At 41.0% G+C, this 18,216-nt stretch overlaps 1 protein-coding gene across 1 annotated transcript in view; it reads right to left on the bottom strand.

The window, feature by feature from the left end:
• LOC142659970 (MICOS complex subunit MIC27-like) overlaps window positions 1-18,216 on the bottom strand; it is a 56,393-nt gene that overhangs the window by 13,215 nt on the left and 24,962 nt on the right. Inside the window, exons 2-4 of the mRNA XM_075836618.1 lie at window positions 11,412-11,541; window positions 10,323-10,428; window positions 9,072-9,266 (exon numbers count right to left, since the gene is read on the bottom strand). Of these exons, the coding sequence (XP_075692733.1) occupies window positions 9,072-9,266; window positions 10,323-10,428; window positions 11,412-11,484 (374 nt within the window). The 5' untranslated portion in view covers window positions 11,485-11,541. The remainder of the gene's footprint in view (window positions 1-9,071; window positions 9,267-10,322; window positions 10,429-11,411; window positions 11,542-18,216) is intronic.

Raw genomic sequence — 18,216 nt, forward strand, 5'->3', positions numbered from 1 at the left:
GACATGAGATCCACACATCTTATATACAGTCACAGCTATTCATCTATTACTACTGACAACCAGCCTGTGTATCATGTGTGAGAGGTTGTCACAGCCCCGCCCCCTGTTACTGACATCACTGATATATAATATAATTACATTGTGATCAGACATGAGATCCACACATCTTATATACAGTCACAGCTATTCATCTATTACTACTGACAACCAGCCTGTATATCATGTGTGAGAGGTTGTCACAGCCCCGCCCCCTGTTACTGACATCACTGATATATAATATAATTACACTGTGATCAGACATGAGATCCACACATCTTATATACAGTCACAGCTATTCATCTATTACTACTGACAACCTGCCTGTATATCATGTGTGAGAGGTTGTCACAGCCCCGCCCCCTGTTACTGACATCACTGATATATAATATAATTACACTGTGATCAGACATGAGATCCACACATCTTATATACAGTCACAGCTATTCATCTATTACTACTGACAACCAGCCTGTGTATCATGTGTGAGAGGTTGTCACAGCCCCGCCCCCTGTTACTGACATCACTGATATATAATATAATTACATTGTGATCAGACATGAGATCCACACATCTTATATACAGTCACAGCTATTCATCTATTACTACTGACCACCAGCCTGTATATCATGTGTGAGAGGTTGTCACAGCTCCGCCCCCTGTTACTGACATCACTGATATATAATATAATTACATTGTGATCAGACATGAGATCCACATCTTATATACAGTAACAACTATTCATCTATTACTACTGACAACCAGCCTGTGTATCATGTGTGAGAGGTTGTCACAGCCCCGCCCCCTGTTACTGACATCACTGATATATAATATAATTACACTGTGATCAGACATGAGATCCACACATCTTATATACAGTAACAGCTATTCATCTATTACTACTGACAACCAGCCTGTATACCATGTGTGAGAGGTTGTCACAGCCCCGCCCCCTGTTACTGACATCACTGATATATAATATAATTACATTGTGATCAGACATGAGATCCACACATCTTATATACAGTCACAGCTATTCATCTATTACTACTGACAACCAGCCTGTATATCATGTGTGAGAGGTTGTCACAGCCCCGCCCCCTGTTACTGACATCACTGATATATAATATAATTACATTGTGATCAGACATGAGATCCACACATCTTATATACAGTAACAGCTATTCATCTATTACTACTGACAACCAGCCTGTATATCATGTGTGAGAGGTTGTCACAGCCCCGCCCCCTGTTACTGACATCACTGATATATAATATAATTACATGTGATCAGACATGAGATCCACACATCTTATATACAGTAACAGCTATTCATCTATTACTACTGACAACCAGCCTGTATATCATGTGTGAGAGGTTGTCACAGCCCCGCCCCCTGTTACTGACATCACTGATATATAATATAATTACATTGTGATCAGACATGAGAGCCACACATCTTATATACAGTAACAGCTATTCATCTATTACTACTGACAACCAGCCTGTATATCATGTGTGAGAGGTTGTCACAGCCCCGCCCCCTGTTACTGACATCGCTGATATATAATATAATTACATGTGATCAGACATGAGATCCACACATCTTATATACAGTAACAGCTATTCATCTATTACTACTGACAACCAGCCTGTATATCATGTGTGAGAGGTTGTCACAGCTCTGCCCCCTGTTACTGACATCACTGATATATAATATAATTACACTGTGATCAGACATGATCCACACATCTTATATACAGTAACAGCTATTCATCTATTACTACTGACAACCAGCCTGTATATCATGTGTGAGAGGTTGTCACAGCCCCGCCCCCTGTTACTGACATCACTGATATATAATATAATTACACTGTGATCAGACATGAGATCCACACATCTTATATACAGTAACACATATTCCTCTATTACTACTGACAACCAGGATATATATAATGTGTGAGAGGTTGTCACAGCCCCGCCCCCTGTTACTGACATCACTGATATATAATATAATTACATTGTGATCAGATATGAGATCCACACATCTTATATACAGTCACAGCTATTCATCTATTACTACTGACAACCAGCCTGTATATCATGTGTGAGAGGTTGTCACAGCCCAGCCCCCTGTTACTGACATCACTGATATATAATATAATTACACTGTGATCGGACATGAGATCCACACATCTTATATATAGTCACAGCTATTCACCTATTACTACTCACAACCTGCCTGTATATCATGTGTGAGAGGTTGTCACAGCCCCGCCCCCTGTTACTGACATCACTGATATATAATATAATTACATTGTGATCAGACATGAGATCCACACATCTTATATACAGTAACAGCTATTCATCTATTACTACTGACAACCTGCCTGTATATCATGTGTGAAAGGTTGTCACAGCCCCGCCCCCTGTTACTGACATCACTGATATATAATATAATTACACTGTGATCAGACATGAGATCCACACATCTTATATACAGTAACAGCTATTCATCTATTACTACTGACAACCAGCCTGTATATCATGTGTGAGAGGTTGTCACAGCCCCGCCCCGTTACTGACATCACTGATATATAATATAATTACATTGTGATCAGACATGAGATCCACACATCTTATATACATTGACAGCTATTCATCTATTACTACTGACAACCAGCCTGTATATCATGTGTGAGAGGTTGTCACAGCTCCGCCCCCTGTTACTGACATCACTGATATATAATATAATTACATGTGATCAGACATGAGATCCACACATCTTATATACAGTAACAGCTATTCATCTATTACTACTGACAACCAGCCTGTATATCATGTGTGAGAGGTTGTCACAGCCCCGCCCCCTGTTACTGACATCACTGATATATAATATAATTACACTGTGATCAGACATGAGATCCACACATCTTATATACAGTAACAGCTATTCATCTATTACTACTGACAACCAGCCTGTATATCATGTGTGAGAGGTTGTCACAGCCCCGCCCCCTGTTACTGACATCACTGATATATAATATAATTACATTGTGATCAGACATGAGATCCACACATCTTATATACATTCACAGCTATTCATCTATTACTACTGACAACCAGCCTGAATATCATGTGTGAGGTTGTCACAGCTCCGCCCCCTGTTACTGACATCACTGATATATAATATAATTACACTGTGATCAGACATGAGATCCACACATCTTATATACAGTCACAGCTATTAATCTATTACTACTGACAACCAGCCTGTATATCATGTGTGAGAGGTTGTCACAGCTCCGCCCCCTGTTACTGACATCACTGATATATAATATAATTACATTGTGATCAGACATGAGATCCACACATCTTATATACAGTAACAGCTATTCATCTATTACTACTGACAACCAGCCTGTATATCATGTGTGAGAGGTTGTCACAGCCCCGCCCCCTGTTACTGACATCACTGATATATAATATAATTACACTGTGATCAGACATGAGATCCACACATCTTATATACAGTAACAGCTATTCATCTATTACTACTGACAACCAGCCTGTATATCATGTGTGAGAGGTTGTCACAGCCCCGCCCCCTGTTACTGACATCACTGATATATAATATAATTACATTGTGATCAGACATGAGATCCACACATCTTATATACATTCACAGCTATTCATCTATTACTACTGGCAACCAGCCTGTATATCATGGGTGAGAGGTTGTCACAGCCCCGCCCCCTGTTACTGACATCACTGATATATAATATAATTACATTGTGATCAGACATGAGATCCACACATCTTATATACAGTAACAGCTATTCATCTATTACTACTGACAACCAGCCTGTGTATCATGTGTGAGAGGTTGTCACAGACCCGCCCCCTGTTACTGACATCACTGATATATAATATAATTACACTGTGATCAGACATGAGATCCACACATCTTATATACAGTAACAGCTATTCATCTATTACTACTGACAACCAGCCTGTATATCATGTGTGAGAGGTTGTCACAGCCCCGCCCCCTGTACTGACATCACTGATATATAATATAATTACACTGTGATCAGACATGAGATCCACACATCTTATATACAGTAACAGCTATTCATCTATTACTACTGACAACCAGCCTGTATATCATGTGTGAGAGGTTGTCACAGCCCCGCCCCCTGTTACTGACATCACTGATATATAATATAATTACACTGTGATCAGACATGAGATCCACACATCTTATATACAGTAACAGCTATTCATCTATTACTACTGACAACCAGCCTATATATCATGTGTGAGAGGTTGTCACAGCCCCGCCCCCTGTTACTGACATCACTGATATATAATATAATTACATTGTGATCAGACATGAGATCCACACATCTTATATACAGTGACAGCTATTCATCTATTACTACTGACAACCAGCCTGTATATCATGTGTGAGAGGTTGTCACAGCCCCGCCCCCTGTTACTGACATCACTGATATATAATATAATTACATTGTGATCAGACATGAGATCCACACATCTTATATACAGTGACAGCTATTCATCTATTACTACTGACAACCAGCCTGTATATCATGTGTGAGAGGTTGTCACAGCCCCGCCCCCTGTTACTGACATCACTGATATATAATATAATTACATTGTGATCAGACATGAGATCCACACATCTTATATACAGTGACAGCTATTCATCTATTACTACTGACAACCAGCCTGTATATCATGTGTGAGAGGTTGTCACAGCCCCGCCCCCTGTTACTGACATCACTGATATATAATATAATTACACTGTGATCAGACATGAGATCCACACATCTTATATACAGTAACAGCTATTCATCTATTACTACTGACAACCAGCCTGTATATCATGTGTGAGAGGTTGTCACAGCCCCGCCCCCTGTTACTGACATCACTGATATATAATATAATTACACTGTGATCAGACATGAGATCCACACATCTTATATACAGTAACAGCTATTCATCTATTACTACTGACAACCAGCCTATATATCATGTGTGAGAGGTTGTCACAGCCCCGCCCCCTGTTACTGACATCACTGATATATAATATAATTACATTGTGATCAGACATGAGATCCACACATCTTATATACAGTGACAGCTATTCATCTATTACTACTGACAACCAGCCTGTATATCATGTGTGAGAGGTTGTCACAGCCCCGCCCCCTGTTACTGACATCACTGATATATAATATAATTACATTGTGATCAGACATGAGATCCACACATCTTATATACAGTGACAGCTATTCATCTATTACTACTGACAACCAGCCTGTATATCATGTGTGAGAGGTTGTCACAGCCCCGCCCCCTGTTACTGACATCACTGATATATAATATAATTACATTGTGATCAGACATGAGATCCACACATCTTATATACAGTCACAGCTATTCATCTATTACTACTGACAACCAGCCTGTATATCATGTGTGAGAGGTTGTCACAGCCCCGCCCCCTGTTACTGACATCACTGATATATAATATAATTACACTGTGATCAGACATGAGATCCACACATCTTATATACAGTAACAGCTACTCATCTATCACTACTGACAACCAGCCTGTATATCATGTGTGAGAGGTTGTCACAGCCCCGCCCCCTGTTACTGACATCACTGATATATAATATAATTACATTGTGATCAGACATGAGATCCACACATCTTATATACAGTGACAGCTATTCATCTATTACTACTGACAACCAGCCTGTATATCATGTGTGAGAGGTTGTCACAGCCCCGCCCCCTGTTACTGACATCACTGATATATAATATAATTACACTGTGATCAGACATGAGATCCACACATCTTATATACAGTAACAGCTACTCATCTATCACTACTGACAACCAGCCTGTATATCATGTGTGAGAGGTTGTCACAGCCCCGCCCCCTGTTACTGACATCACTGATATATAATATAATTACATTGTGATCAGACATGAGATCCACACATCTTATATACAGTGACAGCTATTCATCTATTACTACTGACAACCAGCCTGTATATCATGTGTGAGAGGTTGTCACAGCCCCGCCCCCTGTTACTGACATCACTGATATATAATATAATTACATTGTGATCAGACATGAGATCCACACATCTTATATACAGTGACAGCTATTCATCTATTACTACTGACAACCAGCCTGTATATCATGTGTGAGAGGTTGTCACAGCCCCGCCCCCTGTTACTGACATCACTGATATATAATATAATTACACTGTGATCAGACATGAGATCCACACATCTTATATACAGTAACAGCTATTCATCTATTACTACTGACAACCAGCCTGTATATCATGTGTGAGAGGTTGTCACAGCCCCGCCCCCTGTTACTGACATCACTGATATATAATATAATTACACTGTGATCAGACATGAGATCCACACATCTTATATACAGTAACAGCTATTCATCTATTACTACTGACAACCAGCCTATATATCATGTGTGAGAGGTTGTCACAGCCCCGCCCCCTGTTACTGACATCACTGATATATAATATAATTACATTGTGATCAGACATGAGATCCACACATCTTATATACAGTGACAGCTATTCATCTATTACTACTGACAACCAGCCTGTATATCATGTGTGAGAGGTTGTCACAGCCCCGCCCCCTGTTACTGACATCACTGATATATAATATAATTACATTGTGATCAGACATGAGATCCACACATCTTATATACAGTGACAGCTATTCATCTATTACTACTGACAACCAGCCTGTATATCATGTGTGAGAGGTTGTCACAGCCCCGCCCCCTGTTACTGACATCACTGATATATAATATAATTACATTGTGATCAGACATGAGATCCACACATCTTATATACAGTCACAGCTATTCATCTATTACTACTGACAACCTGCCCGTATATCATGTGTGAGAGGTTGTCACAGCCCCGCCCCCTGTTACTGACATCACTGATATATAATATAATTACATTGTGATCAGACATGAGATCCACACATCTTATATACAGTAACAGCTATTCATCTATTACTACTGACAACCAGCCTGTATATCATGTGTGAGAGGTTGTCACAGCTCCGCCCCCTGTTACTGACATCACTGATATATAATGACATTGTGATCAGACATGAGATCCACACATCTTATATACAGTAACAGCTATTCATCTATTACTACTGACAACCAGCCTGTATACCATGTGTGAGAGGTTGTCACAGCCCCGCCTGCTGTTACTGACATCACTGATATATAATATAATTACACTGTGATCAGACATGAGATCCACACATCTTATATACAGTCACAGCTATTCATCTATTACTACTGACAACCAGCCTGTATATCATGTGTGAGAGGTTGTCACAGCCCCGCCCCCTGTTACTGACATCACTGATATATAATATAATTACACTGTGATCAGACATGAGATCCACACATCTTATATACAGTAACAGCTACTCATCTATCACTACTGACAACCAGCCTGTATATCATGTGTGAGAGGTTGTCACAGCCCCGCCCCCTGTTACTGACATCACTGATATATAATATAATTACATTGTGATCAGACATGAGATCCACACATCTTATATTCAGTAACAGCTATTCATCTATTACTACTGACAACCAGCCTGTATACCATGTGTGAGAGGTTGTCACAGCCCCGCCCCCTGTTACTGACATCACTGATATATAATATAATTACACTGTGATCAGACATGAGATCCACACATCTTATATACAGTCACAGCTATTCATCTATTACTACTGACAACCAGCGTGTATATCATGTGTGAGAGGTTGTCACAGCCCCGCCCCCTGTTACTGACATCACTGATATATAATATAATTACATTGTGATCAGACATGAGATCCACACATCTTATATACAGTAACAGCTATTCATCTATTACTACTGACAACCAGCCTGTATATCATGTGTGAGAGGTTGTCATAGCCCCGCCCCCTGTTACTGACATCACTGATATATAATATAATTACTCTGTGATCAGACATGAGATCCACACATCTTATATACAGTAACAGCTATTCATCTATTACTACTGACAACCTGCCTGTATATCATGTGTGAGAGGTTGTCACAGCCCCGCCCCCTGTTACTGACATCACTGATATATAATATAATTACACTGTGATCAGACATGAGATCCACACATCTTATATACAGTAACAGCTATTCATCTATTACCACTGACAACCAGCCTGTATATCATGTGTGAGAGGTTGTCACAGCCACGCCCCCTGTTACTGACATCACTGATATATAATATAATTACACTGTGATCAGACATGAGATCCACACATCTTATATACAGTAACAGCTATTCATCTATTACTACTGACAACCAGCCTGTATATCATGTGTGAGAGGTTGTCACAGCTCCGCCCCCTGTTACTGACATCACTGATATATAATATAATTACACTGTGATCAGACATGATCCACACATCTTATATACAGTAACAGCTATTCATCTATTACTACTGACAACCAGCCTGTATATCATGTGTGAGAGGTTGTCACAGCTCCGCCCCCTGTTACTGACATCACTGATATATAATATAATTACACTGTGATCAGACATGATCCACACATCTTATATACAGTCACAGCTATTCATCTATTACTACTGACAACCAGCCTGTATATCATGTGTGAGAGGTTGTCACAGCCCCGCCCCCTGTTACTGACATCACTGATATATAATATAATTACACTGTGATCAGACATGATCCACACATCTTATATACAGTAACAGCTATTTCTGTAATGTGACATTTTAGGGTTTCGATACCATCAATGTTATTTCTCTGTCCCATAAGGTGACACCAGTCTTATATATGGCACACAGTAGGTGGGGGGGGGGGGGGGGGGTCTTCATCTTCAAGCGACATCTCTGGCAGTGAGGGATATTTGGGGATGACATTCTTCACTTACTTTGGCTCTTTTTCAGTCTTGCTCTTTGGTTTCGTCTTGCAGAAGTGGATGAGCTGCGCTGTGACCCCAACGACAAAAGCCAGTGCCACCCCAGGGAACACGCACATGGCGATCATGTCCAGGGTGCTCCACAGCTGGTCGCACTTTTCACCCAAGTACCAATAATTTCCATTGGGGCCTCTGTAGTTCGGGCAACTAGAGGGCAACAAGGCAGATGATGAATACTTTATATATACATGAAAGTCTAGTGGAGATAATCAGTATATGGTGGTGAAGGGATCTCACAGAAACGCAATGAATTTATGTCCATGGTCAGTATAGTTGTACTGGTAAAGTGGGGCGTGCCCATTGCCGGGTGTCACTGTGAGGAGTGCGGGCACTGACTGGCACCGGGTGAGATATGTGTATATCAGGTTCGGGCTCCATGAAGGACAGTAATAATTCGGGGGTCACGTTCTGATTTTGATGTCCGTATTTCCTATTTGGGCATCTGAAGTTTTTATAAATAAAGAAGTTTACTGATAAAATATGTCACTTAATATTGTGAGCCCCGTTTCTATTTTACATCATCCTCCAGTTCTCTGGATGCAGACTGCAGTGTAAAGAATGGAGGATTTCATTCTGGTTGCCATGGCCAGGTCCAGGGTCCCGTGTATAATTTTTACATGTAACTACAATGTATCCTCGTGTCTTTACCATGTAAACTACTACACACACAATGTATTAGAAGGGTGAGGTTTAGAAAGCAGCAGATACAATGAATATAAAAACGAAATTGAAATCTATGCGGGACCCTAGACATATCCATGACAGTCAGACTACAAACCTCCATTCTTTACACTGCTGCCTGGATCCGGAAAACTGGAAAACAATGCAATACAGAAAGAAGGTTTATATGACAAAGTGACGACTTCTCTTATTTTATGATTAAACAGTTTGATATAATAACAGGGTGAGAACCCCTTTATGGGAAGGGGAGCCCCTGCTTATACCCCCCAAGAAGGACGCTGTGTAATCCGTCACTGCTGCAGGGGAACGTTCCTTTCCCAGTGATAACAGATGGTGGAGCTCCAGCAATTGAGAAAACCCATCCTTGCCCCATCCTGCGTTTTTAACATGTATTTTTGTTTTGTTTGGGCAAATAAACTCCCATGTTTTTCAACCCAAAAAATATAAAAAAATGCATGCTAAAAATGCAACATAAACGCGCAGTGTGAACGCAGCCACAGGCACAAGATTCTTGAACATCACCTGCAGAACGGTCGGCCGGCTTTACAGCTACATGCAATGTCTCTGGGGCAGAAATCGCCGGTAGCTCCTCCGCAGATACCAAAATCCTCAACATCCGCACAACTGGCTGCAATAGTAGAAGAGAAGTCATCATTATCAGGAGACCCGGCTGACTACAACTCCAGGGAGCAGCCAATGAGGAGGAGAGGGCAGCAAAGGGGCAAGAGACCCCGTAACCTGTCTATCTTTTCACAATTGAGCCGACCCTATAGATCCCTGTCCAGTTTCTGGACATCATTTATAAACAGACATATACTGCATCTGCCCCCAAGTGTCGCTCTTTTGGGGGGTTAGTCCCTCTTTGACGTGTCCCTATTTGATCCTTATCACCAGATCCTCGTTTGAGAAGTCTTTCACTTTCCATAATCTATCAAGATCCCTGCTTGCTGTTCGTTTAACGTATCATTCTAGTTTACATCCCAAGTCTGAAAACATTTTCAGATTTGATCATTCTCACAGCTGAGGGTTTGTAACAATGTATCAGTGTCGTTAAAGATGATTGTTAACTGCTTGAACAATTTTATGATCGTTGCTTTGTCTATGGTACTTAATTGATTGTTACTGACATGGAAATGTGAAGGTATGAACATATACAATATTTCCCAGCATGCACCATCAATGGGGATCAGGCAAATTTCCATTAATTTATAAAACTTTTCCTGACAAATAAAATACCAGAATGCTCGTCACATTGAGGAAAAACCTTTATATCTGTGGTCAGCACAAGAGCAATGATTGTGATGTCCAGGGTGTTTAGCAGAGGATTGGTTAGACACAACTGTAACAAACCTTCAGCTGAGATAATTGAATATTAGATCGTTCTAGGTTTTCAGCCCCTGGATGTAAACAAGAATGTTTTCATTCACTTACAGTAGGCAGAGATCTTGAGAATAGTGAGGAATTAAAACATAAAGCCTATGACAAAGTTACATAAAATCAGAAAACCCCCTATAAACAGAACAGGGGGAGGGTGGAGGGTCCGGCATTTGGTCGCCCTGTTTTATATTGACTACAAATCCAAATCATAACAACGAAGAGAGAAAATCTTACGTTCTCCGACTGCCGCCGCCGCCACCACGAGACATAGCAGAGAAGAAAATAGCCAGAGGTCCCGGGAAGACATTTTCTTCTAGTTCAGGACAAACTTCAGGAACATGTGAGACGTCTTCTCCTGGGGGAACTTATGTTCAGTACAAATTATTGATTAACTGCAGCAGATAACACCGAGATCAATCTTTGCTCCGACATTTGCTTATTCAGCTCTGACCACTTGTACAGTCCATGTATAATCTCCATAATTAGTGGTGTTACTGTTACATTATCTATCGTGTACTTATCCTCAGATAGAGCCTGTATTATACTCCAGAGCTGCACTCATTATTCTGCTGGTGGAGTCACTGTGTACATATATTACATTACTTATCCTGTACTGATCCGGAGTTACATCCTGTATTATACTCCAGAGCTGCACTCATTATTCTACTGGTGGAGTCACTGTGTACATACATTACATTACTTATCCTGTACTGATCCTGAGTTATATCCTGTATTATACTCCAGAGCTGCACTCACTATTCTGCTGGTGGAGTCACTGTGTACATACATTACATTACTTATCCTGTACTGATCCTGAGTAACATCCTGTATTAAACTCCAGAGCTGCACTCACTATTCTGCTGGTGGAGTCACTGTGTACATACATTACATTACTTATCTTGTACTGATCCTGAGTTATATCCTGTATTATACTCCAGAGCTGCACTCATTATTCTGCTGGTGGAGTCACTGTGTACATACATTACATTACTTATCCTGTACTGATCCTGAGTTATATCCTGTATTATACTCCAGAGCTGCACTCACTATTCTGCTGGTGGAGTCACTGTGTACATACATTACTTATCCTGTACTGATCCTGAGTTACATCCTGTATTATACTCCAGAGCTGTACTCACTATTCTGCTGGTGTATTCACAGTGTACATACATTACATTACTTATCCTGTACATATCCTGAGTTATATCCTGTATTATACTCCAGAGCTGCACTCACTATTCTGCTGGTGGAGTCACTGTGTACATACATTACATTACTTATCCTGTACTGATCCTGAGTAACATCCTGTATTATACTCCAGAGCTGCACTCACTATTCTGCTGGTGTATTCACAGTGTACATACATTACATTACTTATCCTGTACATATCCTGAGTTATATCCTGTATTATACTCCAGAGCTGCACTCACTATTCTGCTGGTGGAGTCACTGTGTACATATATTACATTACTTATCCTGTACTGATCCTGAGTTACATCCTGTATTATACTCCAGAGCTGCACTCATTATTCTACTGGTGGAGTCACTGTGTACATACATTACATTACTTATCCTGTACTGATCCTGAGTTATATCCTGTATTATACTCCAGAGCTGCACTCATTATTCTACTGGTGGAGTCACTGTGTACATACATTACATTACTTATCCTGTACTGATCCTGAGTCACAGCCTGTTTTATACTCCAGAGCTAAATTGACTATACTGTTGTATGTTTCTGGAAACAGTCAGTATCAGAATGGGGGAGTGTTTAGCTAATGGGGCATTGTCTACACTCTATACATTCTAACAAATCCCCAGCTGTGAGAAGTGTTAAGTCAGGAAGTGTTTTTAACCCCGGAATGTAAACATGGATGTTTCCATTCACTGGCATCAAGCAGAGACTTGAAGCTTAATATAAAGCTGCAGAACTTTTTATTATATAATGTGAATTTTTGTCATATTAGAATTACAGCTGTTCCTTTGTGTCAGGAGAGGTCCAGATTCTAGTCTTCGGTTGATTTTATTTTCTGCTTTCTCTGACTTGCTGCTTGTGGAGCTGCAGGTTCAGAGCTCAGTGGGTGTTCTCTATGGAGCTGTTCTTTCTTCTCCACCCTTCTCTCAATGGTCTGGCCTGTTTGCCTTTGTCTCCTCTATTACACTGACATGACTGTGCCAGATAATTGTCCTCATAACCTGCTAAGAGTAAATTACACTGATCTGCACTGACCACAGAGGGCGCTACAGGAGGAGGTTATCAAGCAGCAGGACAGACTACACACAGGGCCGGACTTTGAGGTGTACGACCTGTGGGGTCCAGCAGGTGGCAGTAGCTTGACTTACTGAAGCAAGTATTTTATAAGGCCCCATGCACACGACCGTAAAAATCATTTGTAATTGCGGACACATTCACGTCTATTGTCCACGGATACCTTCCCGTTTATTTACGGGAACATGTCCGGCCCGTAGAAGTGTACCGCAAAAGAGATCACATGTCCTATTTTTTGATTTTTACGGTCCGTGCTCCCATACTTTGTAATCGTGGTATTATATAAGCGCTGTATGGTGGTATTATTTGAGCTCTGTATGGTGGTATTATATGAGCACTGTATGGTGGTATTATATAAGCGCTGTATGGTGATATTATTTGAGCAGTGTATGGTGATATTATTTGAGCACTGTATAGTGGTATTATTTGAGCAGTGTATGGTGATATTATTTGAGCAGTGTATGGTGGTATTTGAGCACTGTATGGTGGTATTGAGCATTGTATGGTGGTATTTGAGCACTGTATGGTGATATTGAGCACTTTATGGTGGTATTTGAACACTGTATGGTGATATTGAGCACTGTATGGTGGTATTTGAGCACTGTATGGTGGTATTGAGCACTGTATGGGGGTATTATTTGAGCACTGTATGGTGGTATTATTTGAGCAGTGTATGTTAGTATTATTTGAACACTGTATGTTGTTATTATTTGAGCATTGTATGGTGGTATTGAGCACTGTATGGTTGTAGTTGAGCACTGTATGGTGGTATTTGAGCACTGTATGGTGGTATGGAGCACAGTATGGTGGTATTTGAGCACTGTGTGATGGTATTTGAGCGCTGCATGGTGGTATTTGAGCACTGTATGGCGGTATTTGAGCACTGTGTGATGTATTTGAGCACTGTATGATGGTATTGAGCAGTGTATGATGGTAATGGAGCCCTGTATGTTGGTATTGAGCACTGTATGGTGGTATTGAGCATTGTATGGTGATATTGAGCACTGTATGGTGGTATTTGAACACTGTATGGTGGTATTTGAGCACTGTATGGTGGTATTGGAGCACTGTATGGTGGTATTGAGCACTGTATGGCGGTATTGGAGCACTGTATGGTGGTATTATTTGAGCAGTGTATGGTGGTATTTGAGCACTGTATGGTGGTATTGAGCATTGTATGGTGGTATTTGAGCACTGTATGGTGATATTGAGCACTGTATGGTGGTATTTGAGCACTGTATGGTGGTATTGAGCAGTGTATGATGGTAATGGAGCCCTGTATGTTGGTATTGAGCACTGTATGGTGGTATTGAGCACTGTATGGTGATATTGAGCACTGTATGGTGGTATTTGAACACTGTATGGTGGTATTGGAGCACTGTATGGTGGTATTGAGCACTGTATGGCGGTATTGGAGCACTGTATGGTGGTATTTGAGCACTGTATGGTTGTACTTGAGCACTGTATGCTGTATTTGAGCACTGTATGGTGGTATTGGAGCACTGTATGGTGGTATTGGAGCACTGTATGGTGGTATTGAGCACTGTATGGCGGTATTTGAGCACTGTATGGTGGTATTTGAGCACTGTATGGTGGTATTTGAACACTGTATGGTGGTATTTGAGCACTGTATGGTGGTATTGAGCACTGTATGGTGGTTTTGGAACCCTGTATGGTGGTATTGAGCACTGTATGGCGGTATTTGAGCACTGTATGGTGGTATTTGAGCACTGTATGGTGGTATTTGAACACTGTATGGTGGTATTTGAGCACTGTATGGTGGTATTGAGCACTGTATGTCGGTTTTGGAACCCTGTATGGTGGTATTGGAGCACTGTATGGTGGTATTGGAGCACTGTATGGTGGTATTGAGCACTGTATGGTGGTATTTGAGCACTGTATGGTGGTATTTGAACACTGTATGGTGGTATTTGAGCACTGTATGGTGGTATTGAGCACTGTATGGTGGTTTTGGAACCCTGTATGGTGGTATTGGAGCACTGTATGGTGGTATTGAGCACTGTATGGTGGTATTTGAGCACTGTATGGTTGTATTTGAGCACTGTATGGTGGTATTTGAGCACTGTATGGTGGTATGGAGCACTGTATGGTGGTATTTGAGCACTGTGTGATGGTATTTGAGCGCTGCATGGTGGTATTTGAGCACTGTGTGATGTATTTGAGCACTGTATGATGGTATTGAGCAGTGTATGATGGTAATGGAGCCCTGTATGTTGGTATTGAGCACTGTATGGTGGTATTGAGCGCTGTATGGTGATATTGAGCACTGTATGGTGGTATTTGAACACTGTATGGTGGTATTTGAGCACTGTATGGTGGTATTGGAGCACTGTATGGTGGTATTGAGCACTGTATGGCGGTATTGGAGCACTGTATGGTGGTATTTGAGCACTGTATGGTTGTACTTGAGCACTGTATGCTGTATTTGAGCACTGTATGGTGGTATTGGAGCACTGTATGGTGGTATTGAGCACTGTATGGCGGTATTTGAGCACTGTATGGTGGTATTTGAGCACTGTATGGTGGTATTTGAACACTGTATGGTGGTATTTGAGCACTGTATGGTGGTATTGGAGCACTGTATGGTGGTATTGGAGCACTGTATGGTGGTATTGAGCACTGTATGGCGGTATTTGAGCACTGTATGGTGGTATTTGAGCACTGTATGGTGGTATTTGAACACTGTATGGTGGTATTTGAGCACTTTATGGTGGTATTGAGCACTGTATGGTGGTTTTGGAACCCTGTATGGTGGTATTGGAGCACTGTCTGGTGGTATTGGAGCACTGTATGGTGGTATTGAGCACTGTATGGTGGTATTTGAGCACTGTATGGTGGTATTTGAGCACTGTATGGTGGTATTGAGCACTGTATGGTGGTTTTGGAACCCTGTATGGTGGTATTGGAGCACTGTATGGTGGTATTGAGCACTGTATGGTGGTATTTGAGCACTGTATGGTTGTATTTGAGCACTGTATGCTGTATTTGAGCACTGTATGGTGGTATGTGAGCACTGTATGGTTGTATTTGAGCACTGTATGGTGGTATTATTTGAGCACTGTATGGTGGTATTTGAGCACTCTATAGTGATATTTGAACACTGTATGTTGTTATTATTTGAGCATTGTATGGTGATATTTGAGCACTGTATAGTGATATTTGAGCACTGTATAGTGGTATTATTTGGGCAGTGTATGGTGGTATTATTTGAGCACTGTATGGTGGTATTATGTGAGCAGTGTATGGTGGTATTATGTGAGCAGTGTATAGTGGTATTATTTGAGCAGTGTATTGTGATATTATTTGAGCAGTGTATGGTGGTATGTGAGCACTGTATGGTGGTATTATTTGAGCACTGTATGGTGGTATTATTTGAGCAGTGTATGTTGGTATTATTTGAACACTGTATGTTGTTATTATTTGAGCATTGTATGGCGGTATTTGAGCACTGTATGGTGGTATTTGAGCACTGTATGGTGGTATTTGAACACTGTATGGTGGTATTTGAGCACTGTATGGTGGTATTGAGCACTGTATGGTGGTATTTGAGCACTGTATGGTGGTATTTGAGCACTGTATGGTGGTATTATTTGAGCAGTGTATGTTGGTATTATTTGAACACTGTATGTTGTTATTATTTGAGCATTGTATGGCGGTATTTGAGCACTGTATGGTGGTATTTGAGCACTGTATGGTGGTATTTGAACACTGTATGGTGGTATTTGAGCACTGTATGGTGGTATTGAGCACTGTATGGTGGTTTTGGAACCCTGTATGGTGGTATTGGAGCACTGTATGGTGGTATTGGAGCACTGTATGATGGTATTGAGCACGGTATGGTGGTATTTGAGCACTGTATGGTGGTATTTGAACACTGTCTGGTGGTATTTGAGCACTGTATGGTGGTATTGAGCACTGTATGGTGGTATTTGAGCACTGTATGGTGGTATTTGAGCACTGTATGGTGGTATTGAGCACTGTATGGTGGTTTTGGAACCCTGTATGGTGGTATTGGAGCACTGTATGGTGGTATTGGAGCACTGTATGATGGTATTGAGCACGGTATGGTGGTATTTGAGCACTGTATGGTGGTATTTGAACACTGTCTGGTGGTATTTGAGCACTGTATGGTGGTTTTGGAACCCTGTATGGTGGTATTGGAGCACTGTATGGTGGTATTGGAGCACTGTATGATGGTATTGAGCACGGTATGGTGGTATTTGAGCACTGTATGGTGGTATTTGAACACTGTCTGGTGGTATTTGAGCACTGTATGGTGGTTTTGGAACCCTGTATGGTGGTATTGGAGCACTGTATGGTGGTATTGGAGCACTGTATGATGGTATTGAGCACTGTATGGTGGTATTTGAGCACTGTATGGTGGTATTTGAGCACTGTATGGTGGTATTGAGCACTGTATGGTGGTTTTGGAACCCTGTATGGTGGTATTGGAGCACTGTATGGTGGTATTGAGCACTGTATGGTGGTATTTGAGCACTGTATGGTTGTATTTGAGCACTGTATGCTGTATTTGAGCACTGTATGGTGGTATGTGAGCACTGTATGGTTGTATTTGAGCACTGTATGGTGGTATTATTTGAGCACTGTATGGTGGTATTTGAGCACTCTATAGTGATATTTGAACACTGTATGTTGTTATTATTTGAGCATTGTATGGTGATATTTGAGCACTGTATAGTGATATTTGAGCACTGTATAGTGGTATTATTTGGGCAGTGTATGGTGGTA

The sequence above is a fragment of the Rhinoderma darwinii genome, chromosome 8, assembly GCF_050947455.1.
Source record: "Rhinoderma darwinii isolate aRhiDar2 chromosome 8, aRhiDar2.hap1, whole genome shotgun sequence".
Taxonomy (NCBI): Eukaryota; Metazoa; Chordata; class Amphibia; order Anura; family Rhinodermatidae; genus Rhinoderma; species Rhinoderma darwinii.